Below are 18825 nucleotides of genomic sequence, written 5' to 3'. Positions count from 1 at the left end.
AGGTTCTCTGCTGCCTTTTACATGGATTATATTTTTAGAAAGCTTCCTTATATTTTAAAACAATTTTTGGCTCATAATCTACACACCCTACAATCAATCGTTCAGTCATATCAAGAAGAATTGTGCTATTACCACCACAATCCAGTTTAGACCATCTTCTTCCTTCTTAGCCTCATTGTTATCAGCTCGCATTTCCCCCGTAGCTCCCCTGCCATACTCCCAAGAAACTATTAATTCACTTACTATCTCTAAAGCTTTCCCTATCCCACATTTCATATACAGGAAAACATACCCCCAAAAGAAGAACACTCTGAAAACAAAACATACAAACTCAAGCATAACAACCATCACAAAGTAAACAGAGGAAAGCTCAATCAGAAAGAAAGTGGAAAATATTGAAACCTAAAACAAATTTAAAATGGGTCCAAAGGGAGATCAAATGAAAAGGTGATAGGTTTTCATTGACCTGCATCTGCCATCACGCCTCTCCAATGCCCACGGCATGGTCACAGCCTCCGCCCATCCTTGGTCTATGATCAGAGGAGAGGGTGGGCACCAGAGGCTTAATCCATATATATTTCCTCTTAATTTTTTAAAAACTGAAACAGCTTTTTAACAGATCAAAAGGAAAATCAAATAACAGGATATCGCATTTTAACCTAACTATATCTACCATACTGAAACCTTGGTGGTGAATTGGTTACACATTGGGTTACAATCTGCAAGGTCCACAGTTCAAAACTACCAGATAGAACTGCCTCTGTGGATTTTTAAGACTAACTCTTTACAGGAGAAGAAAGCCTCTTTGTCCCACACACTGGCTGGTTGTTTTGAACTGCTGACCTCACAGTTAGCAGCCCAGTGATTCACCAACCAGGACATCACCAGGGCTCCTGCTAGTGACTCTATAGCATGTCTAAATCTCTAAAGTCAATATTCCAACGATTCTCACTACACTAAGCAGGAAATGAAATACAGGGTAAATAATTTGTCGAACGTCCCCTTAGTTGACCCAAGCAATCTGGTTTTACTACTCTTGCTACTTCATTTCAAAATATTACTGAACTGTAAAAACTCCAAATCCAACATTTGAGGGCTCTTTAGAAGTCACACCACCTAATTAGGCTCACTGATCTGCATTGTAAGAGGTGTCCATTCTCATGCCTTCAATTCTCCCATTCTCGCTTACCCTCACTGCAAACTGTCTCCCCTCCACCCCCAACATGTTATTATAGATCATTCATTATTCTTTTAAATCATTCTATTAGGGCTGGTACAGGTCTTATCACAACACATACATACATCATTGTGTCAAAGACATTTGTACATATGTTACCATCATCATTTTCAAAACATTTTCTTTCTACTTGAGCCCTTGGTATCAGCTCATTTCCCCCCACCCCCACCATGCCTCCCTCATGAATTCTTGATAATTTATCATTTATTTTCATGTCTTACAACAACCTCTGTCTTCCTTCATTCATTTATCTTGTTTCCATCTTTCAGGGAGGGGGTTATATGTAGATCATTGTGATCAGTTCCCCCTTTCTTCCCCCACCTTCCCCTTCCCCTCCTGGTATCATGACTCTCATTATTGGTCCTGAGGGGCTTATCTGTCCTGGATACCCTGTGTTGAGAGCGCTTATCTGTACCAGTGTACATTCTCTGGTCTAGCCAGATTTGTAAGCTAGAATTGGGGTCATGTTATTGAGGGGAGAGGAAGCATTAAAAACTAGAGGAAAGTTGTATGTTTCATTGGTGCTATACTGCAACCAGACTGGCTCATCTCTTCCTTGTGACCCTCTGGAAGGGGATGGCCCATTGTCTACGGATGAGCTTTGGGTCTCCACTCTGTGCTCCCCCTCATTCATATTGATATGCTTTTTTGTTCTGGGTCTGATACCTGATCTCACTGACACCTCATGATCACACAGGCTGGTGTGTGTCTTCCATGTGGGCTTTATTGCTTCTCAGCTAGATGGCCACTTGTTTATTCTGAAGCTTTTAAGACCCCAGATACTATATCTTTTGATGGCCAGGCACCATCAGTTTTCTTCACTACATTTGCTTATGTACCCATTTGTCTTCAGTGATCATGTTGGGAAGGTGAGCATCATAGAATGCCGGTTTATTAGAACAAAGTGTTCTTGTGTTGAGGGAGTGCTTGAGTAGATACCCAATGTCTGTCTGTGACATTAATAATTAATATATAAATATGTCCATAGATTTAGTTCTCTGTCATTATATATCAATATATTTACATATGTACATGCCTGTATTTAGACCTCTGTAAATGTCCTTTGCCTCCTAGTTTTTCCCTCTTTTTTCTTTGACTTTCCTCTTGTCCAACTATCATGTTCAGCCTTCATTTGGGTTTTAGTAATTCCTTTGGGTTACATTGCCCTTGATCAAGCCCCACCAGGAATCCTATGCCCTCCTCGCCATTGATTTTAGATCACTTGTGCCCTTGGCCTTGGGTTTGTTGGCACCTCTCTTCCTTTCCCCCACCTCCCCCTCTCACATGTCCCTCCCCCCTCCGGAACCATTGTGCCATTGTTTTCTCCTCCGGATATTTTTTCATGGCTAACCTATCTAGATAGACCTGCAGAGACAAGAATAAGAACAAAAACAAGACAGAGCAATACAACAAAAAACAACAACAAAAAGCCAATAGTTTGTTTGTTGACCTTCTTTAGGAGTGCTTACTAGTCAAGTCTGAGCCCCAAAGTCCATTTTTGTATTCCCAGGGGCCATCATTGCTTTGCTCCCCTTGCTGCTCTGTTGCACACCCTTGGTGTTTCACATCAGTGTGGTGGGGTCAGATGGGGCACAATTCCCACACTGCGTCCCCAGTGTTGACCCCCACAGTGCTATGGGTCGCAGCCACTGTGCTGATCCATTTTGTCAGGGTCTTCCTCCTCTTCACTGCCCCTCCACTCACACACACACTGCCAACATGTCTCATACTGAGTCAAAAAGCACCTCTTATTGAATTGTATGACAGGCAAATGATGTGATAATAGAACTGTTTGGTTTTTATTAAGGACAGAAAACCCTCTTTCTTCCTGCTCCAAGATGTAAGGATAAACAAGAGGAATAGACTAAACATCAAAAAATCTGAAATTAAATATGCTTTATACTTCTCAGAACCAGTAATCCAGATGAGAGACACCGGCGGGGTTCTGAACTAGTTGCCTTACAATTACCCATGAATTTCCCTAAAAACTCTTACTTTCAAAACCTCCCGTGGATTAGATGCAAACAAATCCCTTACCAATACTGCCACCTACTGATGGGTAGGGGGAAAGGCAGCACAGTAAGCGAAAATTCAATCAAGTTTGAAAATCCTGTGGAGTTAGTACAACAAGCTGCTTCTCTCAAGTACGGTGAGCCAGGAGTTTATATAAATTCCACAACTTGTGTAACTATCTAGAATTACATTGTCTTCCTTCAGAAGAGGGGGATTCTCTCCAAAATAGTAAGCCTTCTATGAACCCCACATACCCAGGGTATCAACTTTTCACAGGAACGTCCCAGAGTTAAACGCTAATATAATTCTTTCAGTTTTCCTTCACACACTAACCAAGATAAATAAATCTGACCTGATAATTCATATTTTCTAAGAGAAAAACTGACAGGAAAAGCCATTGGGTTAAAACTGGTAAGGGTATATTCCAGGCTGTCCGCCGTCACGTTTCTCCTCTTTAGACAGACAAGACTCCTTGGCTATTTACATGCATTACTGCGCAGTGTCGAAGGACAAAGGAAAGCTGACACTCTGATTGGCCGTGCGTCCTGCCCCACTACACACACACACACACACACACACACACACACACACATACACAACTACACACACAGTCGTGAACGTGATGAAAAGTAGTCCCCATGTTAGAACACTTTATTTACAACAGCACAACCACGTTCCTTAGGTTGGAGGGGTGCGTGCCTAATGTATTTCAAGCACTTTTCTGTATTGTTACTTCTCACTCACTGCCACCAGTCGATTTGACTCCTACTGGTCCTATAGAACAGCGTAGAATTGCCCCTGTGGATTTCCGAGGCGGTAAATCACTGTGGGAGAAGAACGCCTCTTCTTCTGTGGAGTGGCTGGTAGTTTTGAACAGCTGGCCTTGAGATTAGCAACCAAGTCATAACCTCCTGGGGAAATGAATCCCTCGTTTCAAAATCAGTGTGGCTTGAAAAATCCTAAAGAATAGAAATGAGCAGAAGGGAGAGAAAAAAATGGCTTCCCACTTTAAAACACATATTTAACTTCCCCTCTCCCCTCCCAATATATGTGCATCAGGAGCTTCATATACACATAAGAGTGAAAGCAATACTGCCAGGAGAAGATCATTTAGAAAAAAGATGCATTTAATTATAAAATTTCTCTGAATAAAAAAGCAATGGCACTAATCAGGTTATTTTGTGATCATATCCACAGGCTGCTCTTGTAATTATAGGCTAAAAATTGACGATCATTCTCATTAACAGCATTTTCCCTCCTAATTAGAGTGACATCAGGAGCAGCTGAGAATGTGTAATTTTTCCCTAAAGTACTACAAAAGTATCATGAACACAGTTTGTGTTGCATCCACTGATATCACCTTTTATTTACTACACTCTAAACTCATAAAATACTTAACACTTCTCTCTCCTTTTCTTCCTCTTGTTACAGCAGAGGTTCCTCTCATCACAATATGGTGTGTGCATTAAAACCCCCGGGTGTAGTACATTCCACAGCTTTTTAATATATTCTGATTATTTAAATAAGTACATAAACAAAAGCTTGCTCACATGTGACTGTGTCTTACGCAAGAGAGTAACTCTTCTGGCAGACTATTTATGAGAAGAAAAAAATCCCTCTTTAAGTAGAATGCATTCTCCAAGCACTACCAAACTATGCGATGATGCATATTTATAAAGCCAACAGGACAAAAGTTACATCCAGCAATGCCTCTTAAATTCCATTTAGTAGAGTATAGCATACATGGAGTGATTTTGCTTACATTCTCTTAATAACATAATCCAGTTATTCCACATAGCTCTATTCTTTGTATGGGAGTGTGCGATGGTTCAATTATAATTGGCAGTTTCTAAGAATTCTAGTTTCTTAGTAGCAGATCTGCTTCTGTAAACTTATGTCGGGTGAACTGAAAAACATCCAAATCACCTCACGATGAGATGGACCGACAAAGTTAAGATGTTACTGTTTGAGCAAAGGTTTCCAATGAGATGACTCTTCACATTCGAATCCCTGAAATACTAGGGAGTTCAGTGGACTTGCAAATGTGCTGCAGGAACAACTGGCCACACTTGATCGATTCGGTGCCCGGTGCAGCTCATCCAGCTGGTGAAAGGGAGGGAAGAGGCGGAGAGAGAGGTGGGAGGACAAAAGTATTAAGATACATGACTTAGGAGGAAAGCAGTGAGAGGGAAGAGACTTTATTTTCAAATGAAAAAAAGTGGCGTCACATCTGGGCACATTTCATAGAGGGTAAGTAAGTGAGCAGGTCCCAGAGTCAATTAAGTCTCTTTCCTCTGACTCCAGATGCAGGGCGCTCTATAATAGCACTTGTCACTGGGAACCTGCATTTCTGGCAGCAACTCAAAGCTATCTTTGTTGTCGTTGTTGTTAAGGCCTGGGTGTTATTTAATAGTGGGGAGCACAGTGGAACAACAGAGGAGTCCTGCCGTGACTTTTATTTACACTCTTGACCCAGCAAGTCTCAAGAAGAAAGTCCTCCTGGTTGTCTGGCAGCAGCTTGGTAAGTCCTTGAGGCCGGCTTTGGCTTTATCACCCACTCGGCACTTGGGTTGAGCTGATATAAGTCCTTCATGTAAGTGTCATTGTCGAGGCAGCGCTCTCCTGAGAGAGAGAGAGAGAGAGAGAGAGAGAGAGAGAGAGAGAGAGAGAGAGAGAGAGAGAGTCGGTTTAATACAGTGGGGAAATTGGAATGCAGTTTTTAAACGTAGTCTAAGAGATTCACTCTAAGGCCCTAGACTTCAAAATACTTCTCATCCTTTCTCATTTTCTATAATAATATTAACCAAACTATTCACAAAGTTTATTTAAGTACTACATGAGTGGATTTAAAATTAATTTCTAAAGCGGAAAAGACTTTGGGGAATGGCTGTTGAAATAATTTCTTAAAAGCTTATTCATGTTTATCAAGAATGGCAACAGTTTTGAATCTACCAAAATAAGAAATCACATTTGGTACTCAATAGCTAATAGCAAAAGACAAAAAAGGGAGGGGTCATATAAACAATTTTTACTTACAGAGTTAACAACGTTAGATTTCTAATAGTATCCCAAAGAAACCAAATTCATTATGACTCATAGAGACTTATAAAGCAGAGTAGAATTGCCTGTGAGTTTCTGAGACTATAACTCTTTATGAAAGTGGAAAACCTCTTTCTCCCCTGTGGAGTGGCGGGTGGTTTCAAACTTCTGACCTTTCAGCTAGTAGCCCAAAGTCTAACCCGCTCCCAGGCCTCCTAAATTTCTAATCTTATTACGGTTTGTTTGAATTTTAAGAATGTACCTTCAAATTGCTGTATCCCGTATTCGATATTACTAACACTTAAAAGTGCCAGAAAATATTTTTTCTATAAAATGTCACTTAACAGCTTTCCATGACTACTTTGAACTTAACATTGTTTCATTTATTTCTTGACGATATCACTATTGTCATTTTTAAGAGTCAAAAAGAAGGGGGAGGGGAGAAGTCCGTTTACTTTCCGTTTTAAAAAGGAAGAGGCGATATAACCCAGGATGCTAATCTCACCTGGCAAACACGATGTAAGTCACGGTCAAAATGACGCTGTTGGTCTTATTTGTCTTTCCTGAGCTACCTATGCAGTAGGAAGTCAACTAAGGCAAAATTGGTTTTTACTTTTTCTAAAAATATCTAGTATTGTGCCATCGTAAAAGTATTATCTCAGCCGTAAATAAGTTCAAGTACTTCTTTTATGAAGATGTGACTTTTGAAAAACCTGTATCATTAACCAAGTAATCCTTGTTATAGGACAGGCGCTGAGCATGGACAGGGATGTGTACAAAAGCTGCTTAAAGAGAGCCTAAGGAAAAAGGCAGAGCTTTTAAATCCACAAATTCATCATTAGCTACAGTTATTATATTGTACTTCTAATTCCACCCCCCCACCTCAAATACACGTGCATGCGATGCTGAATCACCATTGTACAGAGAAAATGCCTGAGGGGTGGACAGAGAAAAAACATGCACTTACCAATATTTCCTCCAATTTCATACAAAAAAAGTTCTCCCTTCTGGAACATCTGGGCCACTCCACTATCAGGGTCAAGAACAAACATATTATTGGACCATTCAGAGCTTCTGAGTAAATCATTTCCATGTAGTTGGGGAAATCTACTGTGTATGAAAAAATTGTAACTGAAACAGACTGTAGTGATCACCATGTTTGTATTTTCCCATCTGTTAAATGTGCCTAATAAGTAATGAAAATTTCACACCTATACATACAAATAAGTAAATCAAATCGTACATCTGAGGTCTAAAGAGTACATCGGGATTTAAATGTGCAAAAGGAGGCTAAAGTAACATTTTAGCTTCCACTAAAATAGTGCATTTACCCAACCACTATTTATCATGCGGCTGCAGTATTAAAAACTCTAATTGTGTAACCAGGTTACCCGATGGATGTAAGTAATAAAACCTGCTCCATAACCCTGTGTGTGTCAGAATCACAATGAAGGTTATAACAAGAGGGATGTATTTAAACATTTACCTTCATTCAATAAATTTTTCCAGAACACTAGGTTACCATAGTAAAAATTAGTACAGGCCAGTGGTCTGCGAAACTTTCTGTGTAAGGATTTCCGGGGTCAGACTGCTAAAAATTCAAATCTAGTGCTTTAGGAATCATGATTCAGCCCATTTAGGATGAAGTCTGAGAATGTGCTTTAAAAATAGTCTGTAGTAGTGAAGACACCCTGGAGTTAAGAGAAAACAAGGTCTTCTGCTTCTTCAAGCCAGTAAGAAACATCTGGAGGGCAGCAGCTTTCCTGATCAACAGCCATCCAGGTCGCACCATCTGGTTCTCGCATCTGCTGTCCGACTGCCCACACCTGGGGCGGTGCAGACTCTTGGGCGGTCCAGACACTGAGCGGTACATACCTAGAACCTCCCACGGAAGCTCTCTTCTACTGAGCTGGATTCTAACCAAGAGCCATTTCCAGTTGTTTCCAAACTGGCTTGTGCTTAATAAGAATTGAATAATAATGGTGATTTCTTTCTGTTTGGAATGCGGTCAATCTTAAGATAAAAAGAGTCCTTGCTTCCAGGACAACAAAGTTGAATGGTTGGGGAAACGTGATTTAAAAAAAACAAAACACAAAGTCAGGAATTGTCTCCAGATTATTTTTTTCCAAGTGTCTATGTTCTTATTCCACTTAAAAAAGAAAACCAAACCAAAATGGATTGTCTGGGCTATAAAAGACTTTGCTTGAGCATAGCAGACAAATCCACAATTAAAGAAAAGACTATTGTACCCACTGTGGTGCAATCTCACTGGGAAAGGCTTGAGAATGTCACAAGACTGTAAGGTGGATCTTACTACAGATTTCAGTTTTGAGAATTAAAGGGGGGATTATAAACCAGACAAAGGCAGTATGGGCATTTGAGCACTGGTATCCTTTCTCTAGTGTCCCCCAACATAAATATGAAGGCTGAGAATTGGGGTCTGGGGGAAAGAAGCTAAAGAGGAGGGAACGTGACCAGACCGGGTCGCTTCGGGTTGAGTAAGGGCTTAGTAAATGCTCGCTTAATAAAAGCACCACTGGAAAGAAATGATCGCAAAAACGGTGCTTCCCTGAACAATGTCTGGCTCTTGCTTCACGTTATCACCAAGGTTAAAGTAGCGTGCATCCAAGCACAGCTTCACAGTGACCAACTTAAAGGATCAGTGCGTAAACCAAAGTACCCACTATCTGGAGCGCTTCAGTTGCAAAAGGAAATTCTGTACAAAGTAACTGGCTGGAGCCCACAAATTGTCCTTCCACCTCAAGCTTGACCAGCTCTTTGGGCGCATGCTCATTGTTGGAAGGGGAGTGGCACAGGGCTGGTAGCTACTAGGTCGAGAGAAAGGTTAGAAAGGAAGTGGATTGACTAAGTGCAAAGACATGAAGAATTTCCAGATAGTCCCCAACACTTAATTGAGAGAAACCCTGTCCACTCGCAGCCAACACCACTGGCTCCCAGGTATATGAGACTCTGTACCCTTTAGCCCGTGAGTCTGTGCCGCATTTGGAAGCAGAACCCAGATTGCGAGTCGTCCCCTGACCCCACCCCCTTCTCAGGAATGAGTGACCTTGTGAAGGGTAGGTTTTCCTAGCGGCCAGGCAGACATTCTTCAGCAGGGCCTTCAGACGGGATTGAGAGGGCTGTTTCTCATCACTGCCCAGACACTCGGATATGACCAATCAGCCTCTCTTTCATTTCACTACCATCTGCTAACTGCAAAGATTCACCTCATCTCCCAAGTTATAACCCGGAGGGGAAAATTCCTTAAAATTAATTTTATGTCCATTCTAACACCTAACTGAGGGCCTTAAACAGACAGCATGCACATGTTAAATACTTGTGGGACTAGGTTAAATTTGGAGAAGTTTCCATGGAAAATTTTATGGAAAGCCTTTGTATGTTAGGATGAGATTAAAGTCAATGAGGTACCAAAATGGAGTATTCATAAACCAAGTTGCCAATGCCCCTGGTTTTTAAATGCCATTGGCTTTAAAAATAAAACAGTCTATGTATAATTCTGAGATGAGGAGGACACAGTTCCAGAAAAAAAATGACCTGGGTTAAAAATAAGATGCCAGGAGTTAAGAATGTAAAACCCAACACACTTGTTTGAGTACCTAAAGGTTATAACCAGATATTGCAAACTGTCATGGAAAGCCTGTGCTGTATCCCCCTGAGAAGGAACCACTGGCTGTCAAAGACTCGGGGCCACAGAGGTGCTGAGCATAAACGCAAGGCCTGGTCACCGCTGCCGACAGAGAGGGCAAGTTCGGTGCCCTTGTGGCCTCCGTGCTCCGGGGACTGGCATCTGCTCTCAACTTTCAGACCTTCCACTGGGCTTTGTTTTCTGATTCTGAACATTGTTGTGTGTGTGTGTGTGTGTGTGCATTCCCTTTCTGCATCATCTTTCATCAGAAAAGGTATGTCATCGTATTTGTACTAATCCAACTGTACCCTCCCTACTTATTTGTTCATATAAGTTACAAACAGTAATGAACCTCCAACTGACATAACCCGGGAAGAATACTGAGTGGTCTCCTGAGCCAGTCCACAGCTGGCCCAAGGAAGGAATTCTTCCAGAGCCGCGTGACACAGGTTCAACATGAAAGCAAAGCAGGGCAGAGAGCTGCTGGGGTAGGAAGCATCTCCCTGCCGCCGCACGTTTTTAAATCTTCAAGTGGGCTATGTCAGCCAGTCAGAACAGGTGCCTCTGGTTCTTGCTGGGCCTTGTGTTACTGCAGGCAATGGCTTTTCAATGAATAGAAAGCATCTCGCACTGCAGGTGAAGGTGCTGGCGGTGAAGAGCGCACTGCGAGGAGCTATTGGTTAGAGCGCTGGGAATTGTCCGTGAGTCAGGACGCTGGGAACCCCCGGGACTGCCTGTGTGTCCGTGAAGCTCCATGCATCCCAACAGTTCAATTGGTAAGTCTCCTCTTTGTAGAAGAGCCTCCCCCCACCCCCACCCCGCCCTCCAGTGCTTCACACTACCTTATAATTAAAAAAGAAACAGAAGTGGGGGGGGGGGTACGGGAAGTGAGTTATACCATGAAATCATTAAAACAGAAACAGGCCTCTACCTTTCTTGGCTGAAAAACCTGCCCAGAACATCGCCGGCTCTTAGTTCTTCCGTGAGCTGGATTGCCATGGAAACTTTGGAGAGACGGGGCGCCTGCACGCGAATCACTCCCTGAGGAACATCAGCCTGCAAAGCAGTAACGACACTGGAACAAAGCTGGCAGCAGCTGGAACACAGATCTCTGCGCGAGGCATTCCACGGTAAGTGTGCTTAACTACCACGCATTTCCCTCCACTACATAAAAACCTTAACTACTGTATAATGCAATTTGCTAAATTACATCAAACCTCAAATATCCTCTTAATGGTGATAGGGGAACTTTATAATGCCCATGCAGTAATGCTTAATTATTTTTAAAGATGTAAAAAATGACAGCAATAACCATTACTGCCATATTAAGTGCTGATTTCTGAGTATTATCTACGAGAGGGTGCTTCTTCATGGAGCAGTTTCTGAAATGGAATCAGAAAGAAGTAGCTTCATGTGCGGTCGCAACGTGTTTTTTTTTTTTAATGTTTGTGCGTGTTCAACAGAACTTCACAAAAATTAGAGTCCTTGGGAGTCTACAGAACGCTTGAGGGCTTTCCTGACCCATGTGTTTGCTGTTCACTGTCCACTGGGTTAAGGGGGGCACTTCTGGTTCCTTTCTAGCCCTTTGGCACATGGATGAGAAATAAGTTTTATTTGCATTTGGGGAACTATTTTGAGGAAAAGATTTTGAGGTTGGTCAGAGCAGAATGGCAGTGGATGTCATTTGACCTAATTCCTAACTTGATCTGCTAAAATAAATGCGATTCCATGGGTTATAACCCTACATCACAGAGGCTTGAGAACAAACAGCACACATAAACGCATCCAGAGACAGAGCTGTGACCACCACAAGGAGTGTACCTGGCTTAATACCACCAACAGTGACTAAGCAATTACTTCAAACCAGACGCCGTACTTGGTCTACGTCGTAGTGAACGCAACGCACATCTTTTTCACAAATGATTCTCAAGCTTCATGCTCATGTTTCCTATGGGCACAGTGGTCTTGAATTATTTCCCCTCTCGCTCTGACCTGACTGGCTAGCTTGTCATTCATTTTATTATTTATTATTATCTTTGTCCCTTGTCCCTGAACCTGAAGACGGAACCAGTAGAGAGGAAGCTTCTAGGGACAGAAGAGCACCCACCCTCTGCTTTCGTATCTAAAGGGGACGAAGACCGCACTGCCTGATACCCACCTCCCTCCTAACCCCTAAGCCCATCGAGAAAACAAGGGTCACAGGCCACTGAGTGCCTCCTCCCGGCCTCGACTGACGATCGATCACACTCAGTGGCCACCCGGAAGGGCTGCTAGGTTTCTCTTAAAGTTCAACAAAAGATGTTATGGCTCTAGAACCAGGCTGCTTAGAAACGGAAGTGCTCTCAAACATTCCAAATTGCTTCTCAGGAACATCGGAGATTGGCTGTGGGCACAGGGAGAAGAGAAGCGGGGCGCTGTTTCAGGTGGCACAGGGCACATCTCAGGAAGTCAAGTCACAGTATTCTCCCTGATGGACCACGACCACCTCTTACACCTGCAGGACACTCGAGAGGCCTGGTCACCCACCTCAGGAATCCCGCCGCAGGCCAGGCACCATCCCTTCTACTGCCCCTCCCTTAGACGCGCAATGAAAGGCCACGTGGAACATTTACTTCCAACCTCAACCCAGACAAAGCAGCGTTTCTAGTCTGAAGCATGCGACCCTCCATCAGCAGTTTCTCGTCAAACTTTTCTTCCAGGTGTGTGGGGTTCAACTCAATGCCAAATGCAACCCGTGCCCAGTCCCATCGACTCCCATTTCATCTCTACTGGGCTCTCTGGCGCCTTCATTGGGCTTTGTTGACTTCTACTCTCTAGGCCATATCGTTTGACCTAATACCTCAGACTAGTCTCTGAACTTGACTTTGCCTCCATGATTCACATCTTTATCCTTTTCTTCTTTCCTTCCTTCCTTCCTTCCTTCCTTCCTTCCTTCCTTCCTTCCTTCCTTCCTTCTTTCTTTCTTTCATCTTTATCTTTTTCCGTGATTCCTCAAGTGACTTCTTTTCATGTGGGGCACGCACGGACCTTGCCTGGCTTCTCACCACTGAAGGCCGTCTCGTGTGCTACATGGTTCTACTTTTCGCCTCTCCTTCAACCAATGGCGTATGGTGTGGCTGCAGGATTCTGCACCATAAACTTATCCTTTGAATCTATCTCTAGCTTCTATCTTGCAGCGGCTGTTCCACCTGTGGGCCTCACCTGGCCTCACTGCTTTCTCTCCAGAGGTGGACAACCATAAGGCAGCACTTACATCGTCACAGTCACCGTAATGGGAACATTCGAAGAACTGAGTCGCGGGGCCAATAAACCCACCAGTCTACCTTTATGCGCTCAGGAAGCTCGAGGAAGATTGGTATTTTATTTCAAGTCCATGACAATTAATATTATATTGTGGAGCATCCTGGGAAGCAAGCTGGCATGGTCAGAGGACTTTAGACTACATGCTGCTGTTGAAATCAGGAAAAGCTGCCCAAGCCAGGGTGCCAAGCATCCCTCGATCTAGGCGCTGTCTGAAGAAAACGGTGACAGGAATGGCTCCCTTATCTGTTTTACTTTGTTCCAGAATACCAAAGAAAGGCAGGCAAATCTATGTGACATTTAAAATGAGGTAAGGTGATATGATTAAGTTTGATAAAGAAAGTACACAATAAATCCAGGTTAGAAAACCAAAATGACCCTGCCAAATAATATATTATCACAGAGAGTTCAGAGATACAGCAAATTGGAGTCTGTTCCCTGCCTTTTTATCTCTGGATGTCTTGTGACACATTCCACCATTGGGCAGGGAACTTTCCTAGTTCTGTGTTCCCTTGGAGAGATCCCCCTGCTGAAATAGCTATCCTCCTGCTACCATTCTCTAGAGGAGCCCTGGTGACATAGCGGTTACATGTTGGACTGCCAGCCACAAGGTCAGCAGTTCAATACTACGAGCTGGTCCAAGGGAGAAAGAGGGGGCTTTCTATTCCCATAAAAAGTAGCCCCCAGGGGCAGTCCTACCCTGCCTTCTCTAGGAGCCGGTATTGACTGGATGTCAGGAAGGTCATCTCATTCTCTAAGGTGTAACTCCAATACTTCAAGTGCCTCGAAACGTTTAAGATCCCGCGTATCAGAGGGAGTCTCCTCCTCCCACTGGGTTTCCCCCGCCATACATTTCTGCATCTCTTTATGAGAAGAAGTATCTTAGTACACAGCATCCACGTGGGTATGCTAGATACATGCCATCTGTCAGAATATTTTCTGTGGTTACCTCTCAGTGTTTATTAATGAATCACTCAGCAATATCTCTCAATAAAACTGTAAGCCAACAATACAGTGCTTCTGGAATGCTCTGGTTAGGCGCTATCAAGTCAGTTCTGACCCATACAGAAGCGAACACTTCCTGGTCCCACGCCTTTCTCACAATGGTCCCATGCTTGGGCCCTTTGTTGCCGTCACTGTGTCAATCCATCTGGATGAGAGCCTGCCTCAGTTTCCCCGCCGCTCCTGCTTCTGTTTCCCCGCCCCTCCACTTTACCGAGCAAGATGTCCTCCTCCAGGGACTGTTCTCTCCTGACAACATGTCCAAAGTATGCAAAACGAAGTCTCACCATCCTTTGTCTCCAAGAAGCACTCTGGTCAGACTTCTTCCAAGAGAGATGAGCTGTCCTTTTGGTGGTCCATGGGGCATCCAATATTCTTCTCCAGCACCACATTCAAACACATGGATTCTTCTTCAGTCTTTCTATTCAATGTCTAACTTTCACACGCATCTGGGATGGTTGAAAATACCATGGCTGGGAAGGGAGCACCTTCATCTTCACAGTAACACCGTTGCTCTTCAACACTCGAAAGCGGTCTTGCGCAGCAGGTTTACCCAACGCAGTGTGTTTGATCTCATGGCTGTGGCCTCCATGAGCAGTGATGTGGATCCAACCAAGACAAAACCCTGGACAACTTCAATCTAGTCTGCATTGATCAAGCTGCTACCCACTGGTCTAGTTGTGAGGATGCTTTGTTCTTCTGGAACAACAACAAAAACCAAACCCACTGCCGTGAACCAGTCAGCCCAGCTCATCAGACAGAGCAGAGCTGCCTATAGGGCTTACAGAACCGTTTGTCTCTCATGGAAGCAGACTGCTTCCATCTCCCCAGAGCAGGGAGTGGGTTCATACTGCGGACCGTGTGGTTGGCAGCTAAGCATTTTAAATACTGCATCACCAATGCCCCTTTAAAAGAAAGTACAGGCAAAAAAGTATTGTAAGAACACAGTAAAAACTATGTTGCTTCTATCACATGGTATCATTGTCAATATAGACAAGACTCAGAAAGGGAAAGAGTGGGGGGAAGGCATTGAAGGTGCTAAAAGAGATGAGTCATTTTCTATTGGGGTGAGCCAGTCAGAAAAGTCAAGGTTATCCAAATTAGCATGTTCCTGCTTTGGAACATAGCCATCTCCTTCCATAACATCTCCTGAACAACCAACAGTGTCAAATAGCCTGGTTGCAGGTCTCTTCTCTATAAACCAGCTCAGGCATTATCCATTCGGGAAGTACGGCCATATTCCCCACACCACTCAGCACTGAGTTCAGTGTGGAGAGCCCTGTATGTGCACAGGGGTCCTCGATTGTCCTGATAAAGCTTAAACGCATTCCAAGAGTTCACGTCTGAGGGGACCTGAGAGTTTGCATGCATGTGGACATGAAATGTCAGGTGGTTGCCATACTGTGGGCTGCAAAAGGGGTTCACTTTTGCCAACGCAAGGGGAATAGTTTGGGGGATTCCCCACAGCTTCTTAACGACTGTAGAGAGAAACATTTCTCTCACCGCTTTCCCTCAGAGAGCAGGGAATGAGACGGGGCCAATCCTGATTCAGCTTTCACCCTAGCCAAGCTGGACTCTGTAAAAGTCCTGATTCGCTGCAGGTGCACGTAGACATGGAATATCACACGGTCTCTGACCAGCCCTTAGTTAAGCCAACAACGCCCACATGGCAACTTCCTCACTTGAACACGAGGCCGACCCAACCACCACATAGGCTGTGATTACAAGACAGGAGGGATCCCGGCCTGCGTATCTCTGAGTTCGTGCCGCTGGAGTCTCACCGCCGTTTGAGATTGGCAGTTCTAACTCAAGGTGAACCTACCGCACTCCTCCTTTTTAGGAGAAACTCAGTTAATTGGTACGTGTCACTGCTGGAGAGGAAGAATTTAGAAGCTGGTCCTAGGAAAACGTTGCTGGATGTCTTGGTATATTTACCGAAAGATCATAAACAATAAAGGATGTCAAGGTCTCCTTTAAAGAGTGTATGACACCCGCAGCGAAGCTCCAAAATCATGCTTCATCGAGTCCTAAAGCTGGTACGGTACTCACTGCCAAGCTTTGAAAAGATACACTGTCTGAGCAGTGAGCCCAAGAGTCTCTCTTCATTGGAGCCATCTGAGCTGAAGGTGTAAAGTATAATCTTCTTAGCCTTCCTAGTCCACATTTTCTTGTCTAAACAGCTACTTTTTATTTTATTTTATTTGAGGTGTGCTTGTGAACTGAACCTGTGCAACGTGCAGCAGGCTCGGAGAACAGTCTCTGGCTACCCCCCATTATCATCTAGTCCTGAAGGCCTTGACAACGGAAAACATGTTACAGTCAATTTCTTATCCATCAATGACTATTATTGCAGAGAAATTGATCTTGGATGATCCTCACATGTTTGACACATTGAACTATAGAATTTTTAAGACCTGATTTTCTTTCTCATCCTTCAGTTAAATAAACAATGGTTTTACGGTTTGTACAAAGTGTAGATAAGGTATTGCATTGCTCATAATTTTGCACCCTAGAAAATGGAAATCTAAATACTCATCAGACCTTTAGAAGTTACACATTAATTTCTGTTTTTTTTCCCATTAAATGTTCATTTTAGTTTAGGGTTGGCATCTTTAATACCACAAAAAATCTTTTATTTTTTTTTAATCTTCAAAAGCAAAATTTGGAAATACAGCTTTCACAAATTCTGAAAATTAAACGAGGACATTTTAGCAAGGTATCTTAAACTAGCTTGCCATACCAATCGTCCAGTCTGAGTTTAGCATACTGGGAGGTGGAGCTACGGAAGGAATCCTCAGTTTATCTGGACCCTCTATATGCTTATTATACTTCAGCCTCTGTTATCCAAATGTTTTAAACTTTTATCCAGCTTACAGATGCAGAGAATTTGAAAGAAAGGCCTTAAATGATTTCCATAGTTAATAAACACTTAATTGACAATGAGACAAGTTCTCTGGTCCTCTGTCCTTGAAGAGGGGTTATCTTATGCACTATTAAAGTCAGGCAGTATATTAAAATGAAGCAAGGCTCTGTGCTTGAATTTTTAATGCAATGTTCTACCACAGCCTCCAAGCAAACTCAGACACTGCTTCCAATCCCAGAGCAGGTGCTTGAAGTAATCCCTGCAACGGTGCTCTGGGGTTAGAGCTGCGGAATGCAGCCAACGTGGAATTTAAATAGAGTCGTGATAAAGACACAATCCCAGCCACCGGAACCTACTGCACCGCTGTCAACTCTAGAATTCTCCTGGTACCACCAACCCCCACCCCACTCCCCCAAACCCCACCCCCACCTCACCTCCACTCCCCAAATCCCGTTATTGCTGCTGGGTTGATTCTGACAGGACAGAGAAGTGCTTCCTAAGGTTTGCCAGCTATGCATCTTTATGGAAGTGGGGTGCCCCATCTTTCTCCTGCTGGGGGTTCACACTCGAGACCTCTTGGCTCTGGCTGCGCCGGCACAGGGTAGAAAATGCTTTGCCATCCTTTGGGAATCTTTGACGTCATGCAGGTTCCCTCAGTGTATCATTCTCATCTGCAAATGCCGGGCGTGACAGTGGCCCCTCCTGAGGTGAGCATGACGTTAACTCTGAGAGAGAGACTCCTGAGATCAGGTGGGCTGAGAAGCTTGGCACATGGCACAGACTCTCACTTGCACTCTGTGCCCAGAGCCTCTCATCTGCTCACAGCCTGCTTTCACTGGCTGAGGTGAGTGTGGACAACATGAGAGAAACCATCCAGCTTTGGTCGACAATGGGTCTTGGAGACTGGATGTTTCCATAATTCATAATATGATGACCATCAAAACCACCCCCAAGTCTTTCTTAATTACAGATGCAATTTGAGAAATCCAGTGTCTTTTCCTACTGTAATGAACAAGGATGTTCTTAGTATAAAAACATTCACATTTGTCTTAAAAGACAGGCTTTCTAATCCGGTGAAGAGTTACAGGCTCAGAAAGCCACAGGGGCAGCTCTACCCTGCCCTACAGGGTCACGACGAGTTCGCATCAACTCAGTGGTAGTGAGTTCGGTGCTAACCGAGACAGACACATGTCTGGCCCTCATGAAACTTGGGCAAGGTACAAGAAGATGGGCAGTCCAAGACAGCATGAAGAGAGCATGCAAAATGGCCATCAACGTGATGGCGGTGACAGGGTCTTGAAACATTTATATCATGAAACATTGAACACACCGTAGTCGCTGAAAACATTTGTCATGTTGGGTATAGGTAGATGAAGTATGTCCCGTACAAATTAACTAAAACTATTCATTTACCTAGTCAAGCATGCCTCAATACTCTGAATGCCCGATTACATTGTTAGCATTGATAGCAGGTTAAGTGCTTCGGAAAACAGTGCCCCAATGAATGTCCATGATCCACCATCTCCACCACTTATCAGTCCCTGGAAATCTGGTTTCTTCTATCAACCATCGTGAAAAGCATTTTGGAATAGATGCCGTGTGGCCTTCTAAGCGCAAAATTCCGTGACCCTGCACCCATGGCTAGATGTACCCACCTTCTCGTTAGCACTTGACGCTCACCACCTCATTGCTCTCTCCCTGGGTTTCCAACAGGCTACATTCTCC

General features: G+C 43.7%; 1 protein-coding gene across 2 annotated transcripts in view; it reads right to left on the bottom strand.

Annotated features, from left to right (window-relative positions):
• Positions 1–5432: 5432 nt before the first annotated feature.
• The window catches only part of ARHGAP18 (Rho GTPase activating protein 18), a 228662-nt gene continuing 215269 nt past the window's right edge, over positions 5433–18825 (bottom strand). For both annotated transcript variants that reach the window (XM_075554569.1, XM_075554568.1), the window contains exons 13-15: positions 10867–10991; positions 7257–7318; positions 5433–5872 (exon numbers count right to left, since the gene is read on the bottom strand). In XM_075554569.1, coding sequence (XP_075410684.1) covers positions 5733–5872; positions 7257–7318; positions 10867–10991 — 327 coding nt within the window. In that variant the 3' untranslated portion in view covers positions 5433–5732. The remainder of the gene's footprint in view (positions 5873–7256; positions 7319–10866; positions 10992–18825) is intronic.

This window comes from Tenrec ecaudatus, chromosome 7 (assembly GCF_050624435.1).
Source record: "Tenrec ecaudatus isolate mTenEca1 chromosome 7, mTenEca1.hap1, whole genome shotgun sequence".
In the NCBI taxonomy this organism is placed as follows: Eukaryota; Metazoa; Chordata; class Mammalia; order Afrosoricida; family Tenrecidae; genus Tenrec; species Tenrec ecaudatus.
This window is presented reverse-complemented; position numbering and strand designations above follow the sequence as displayed.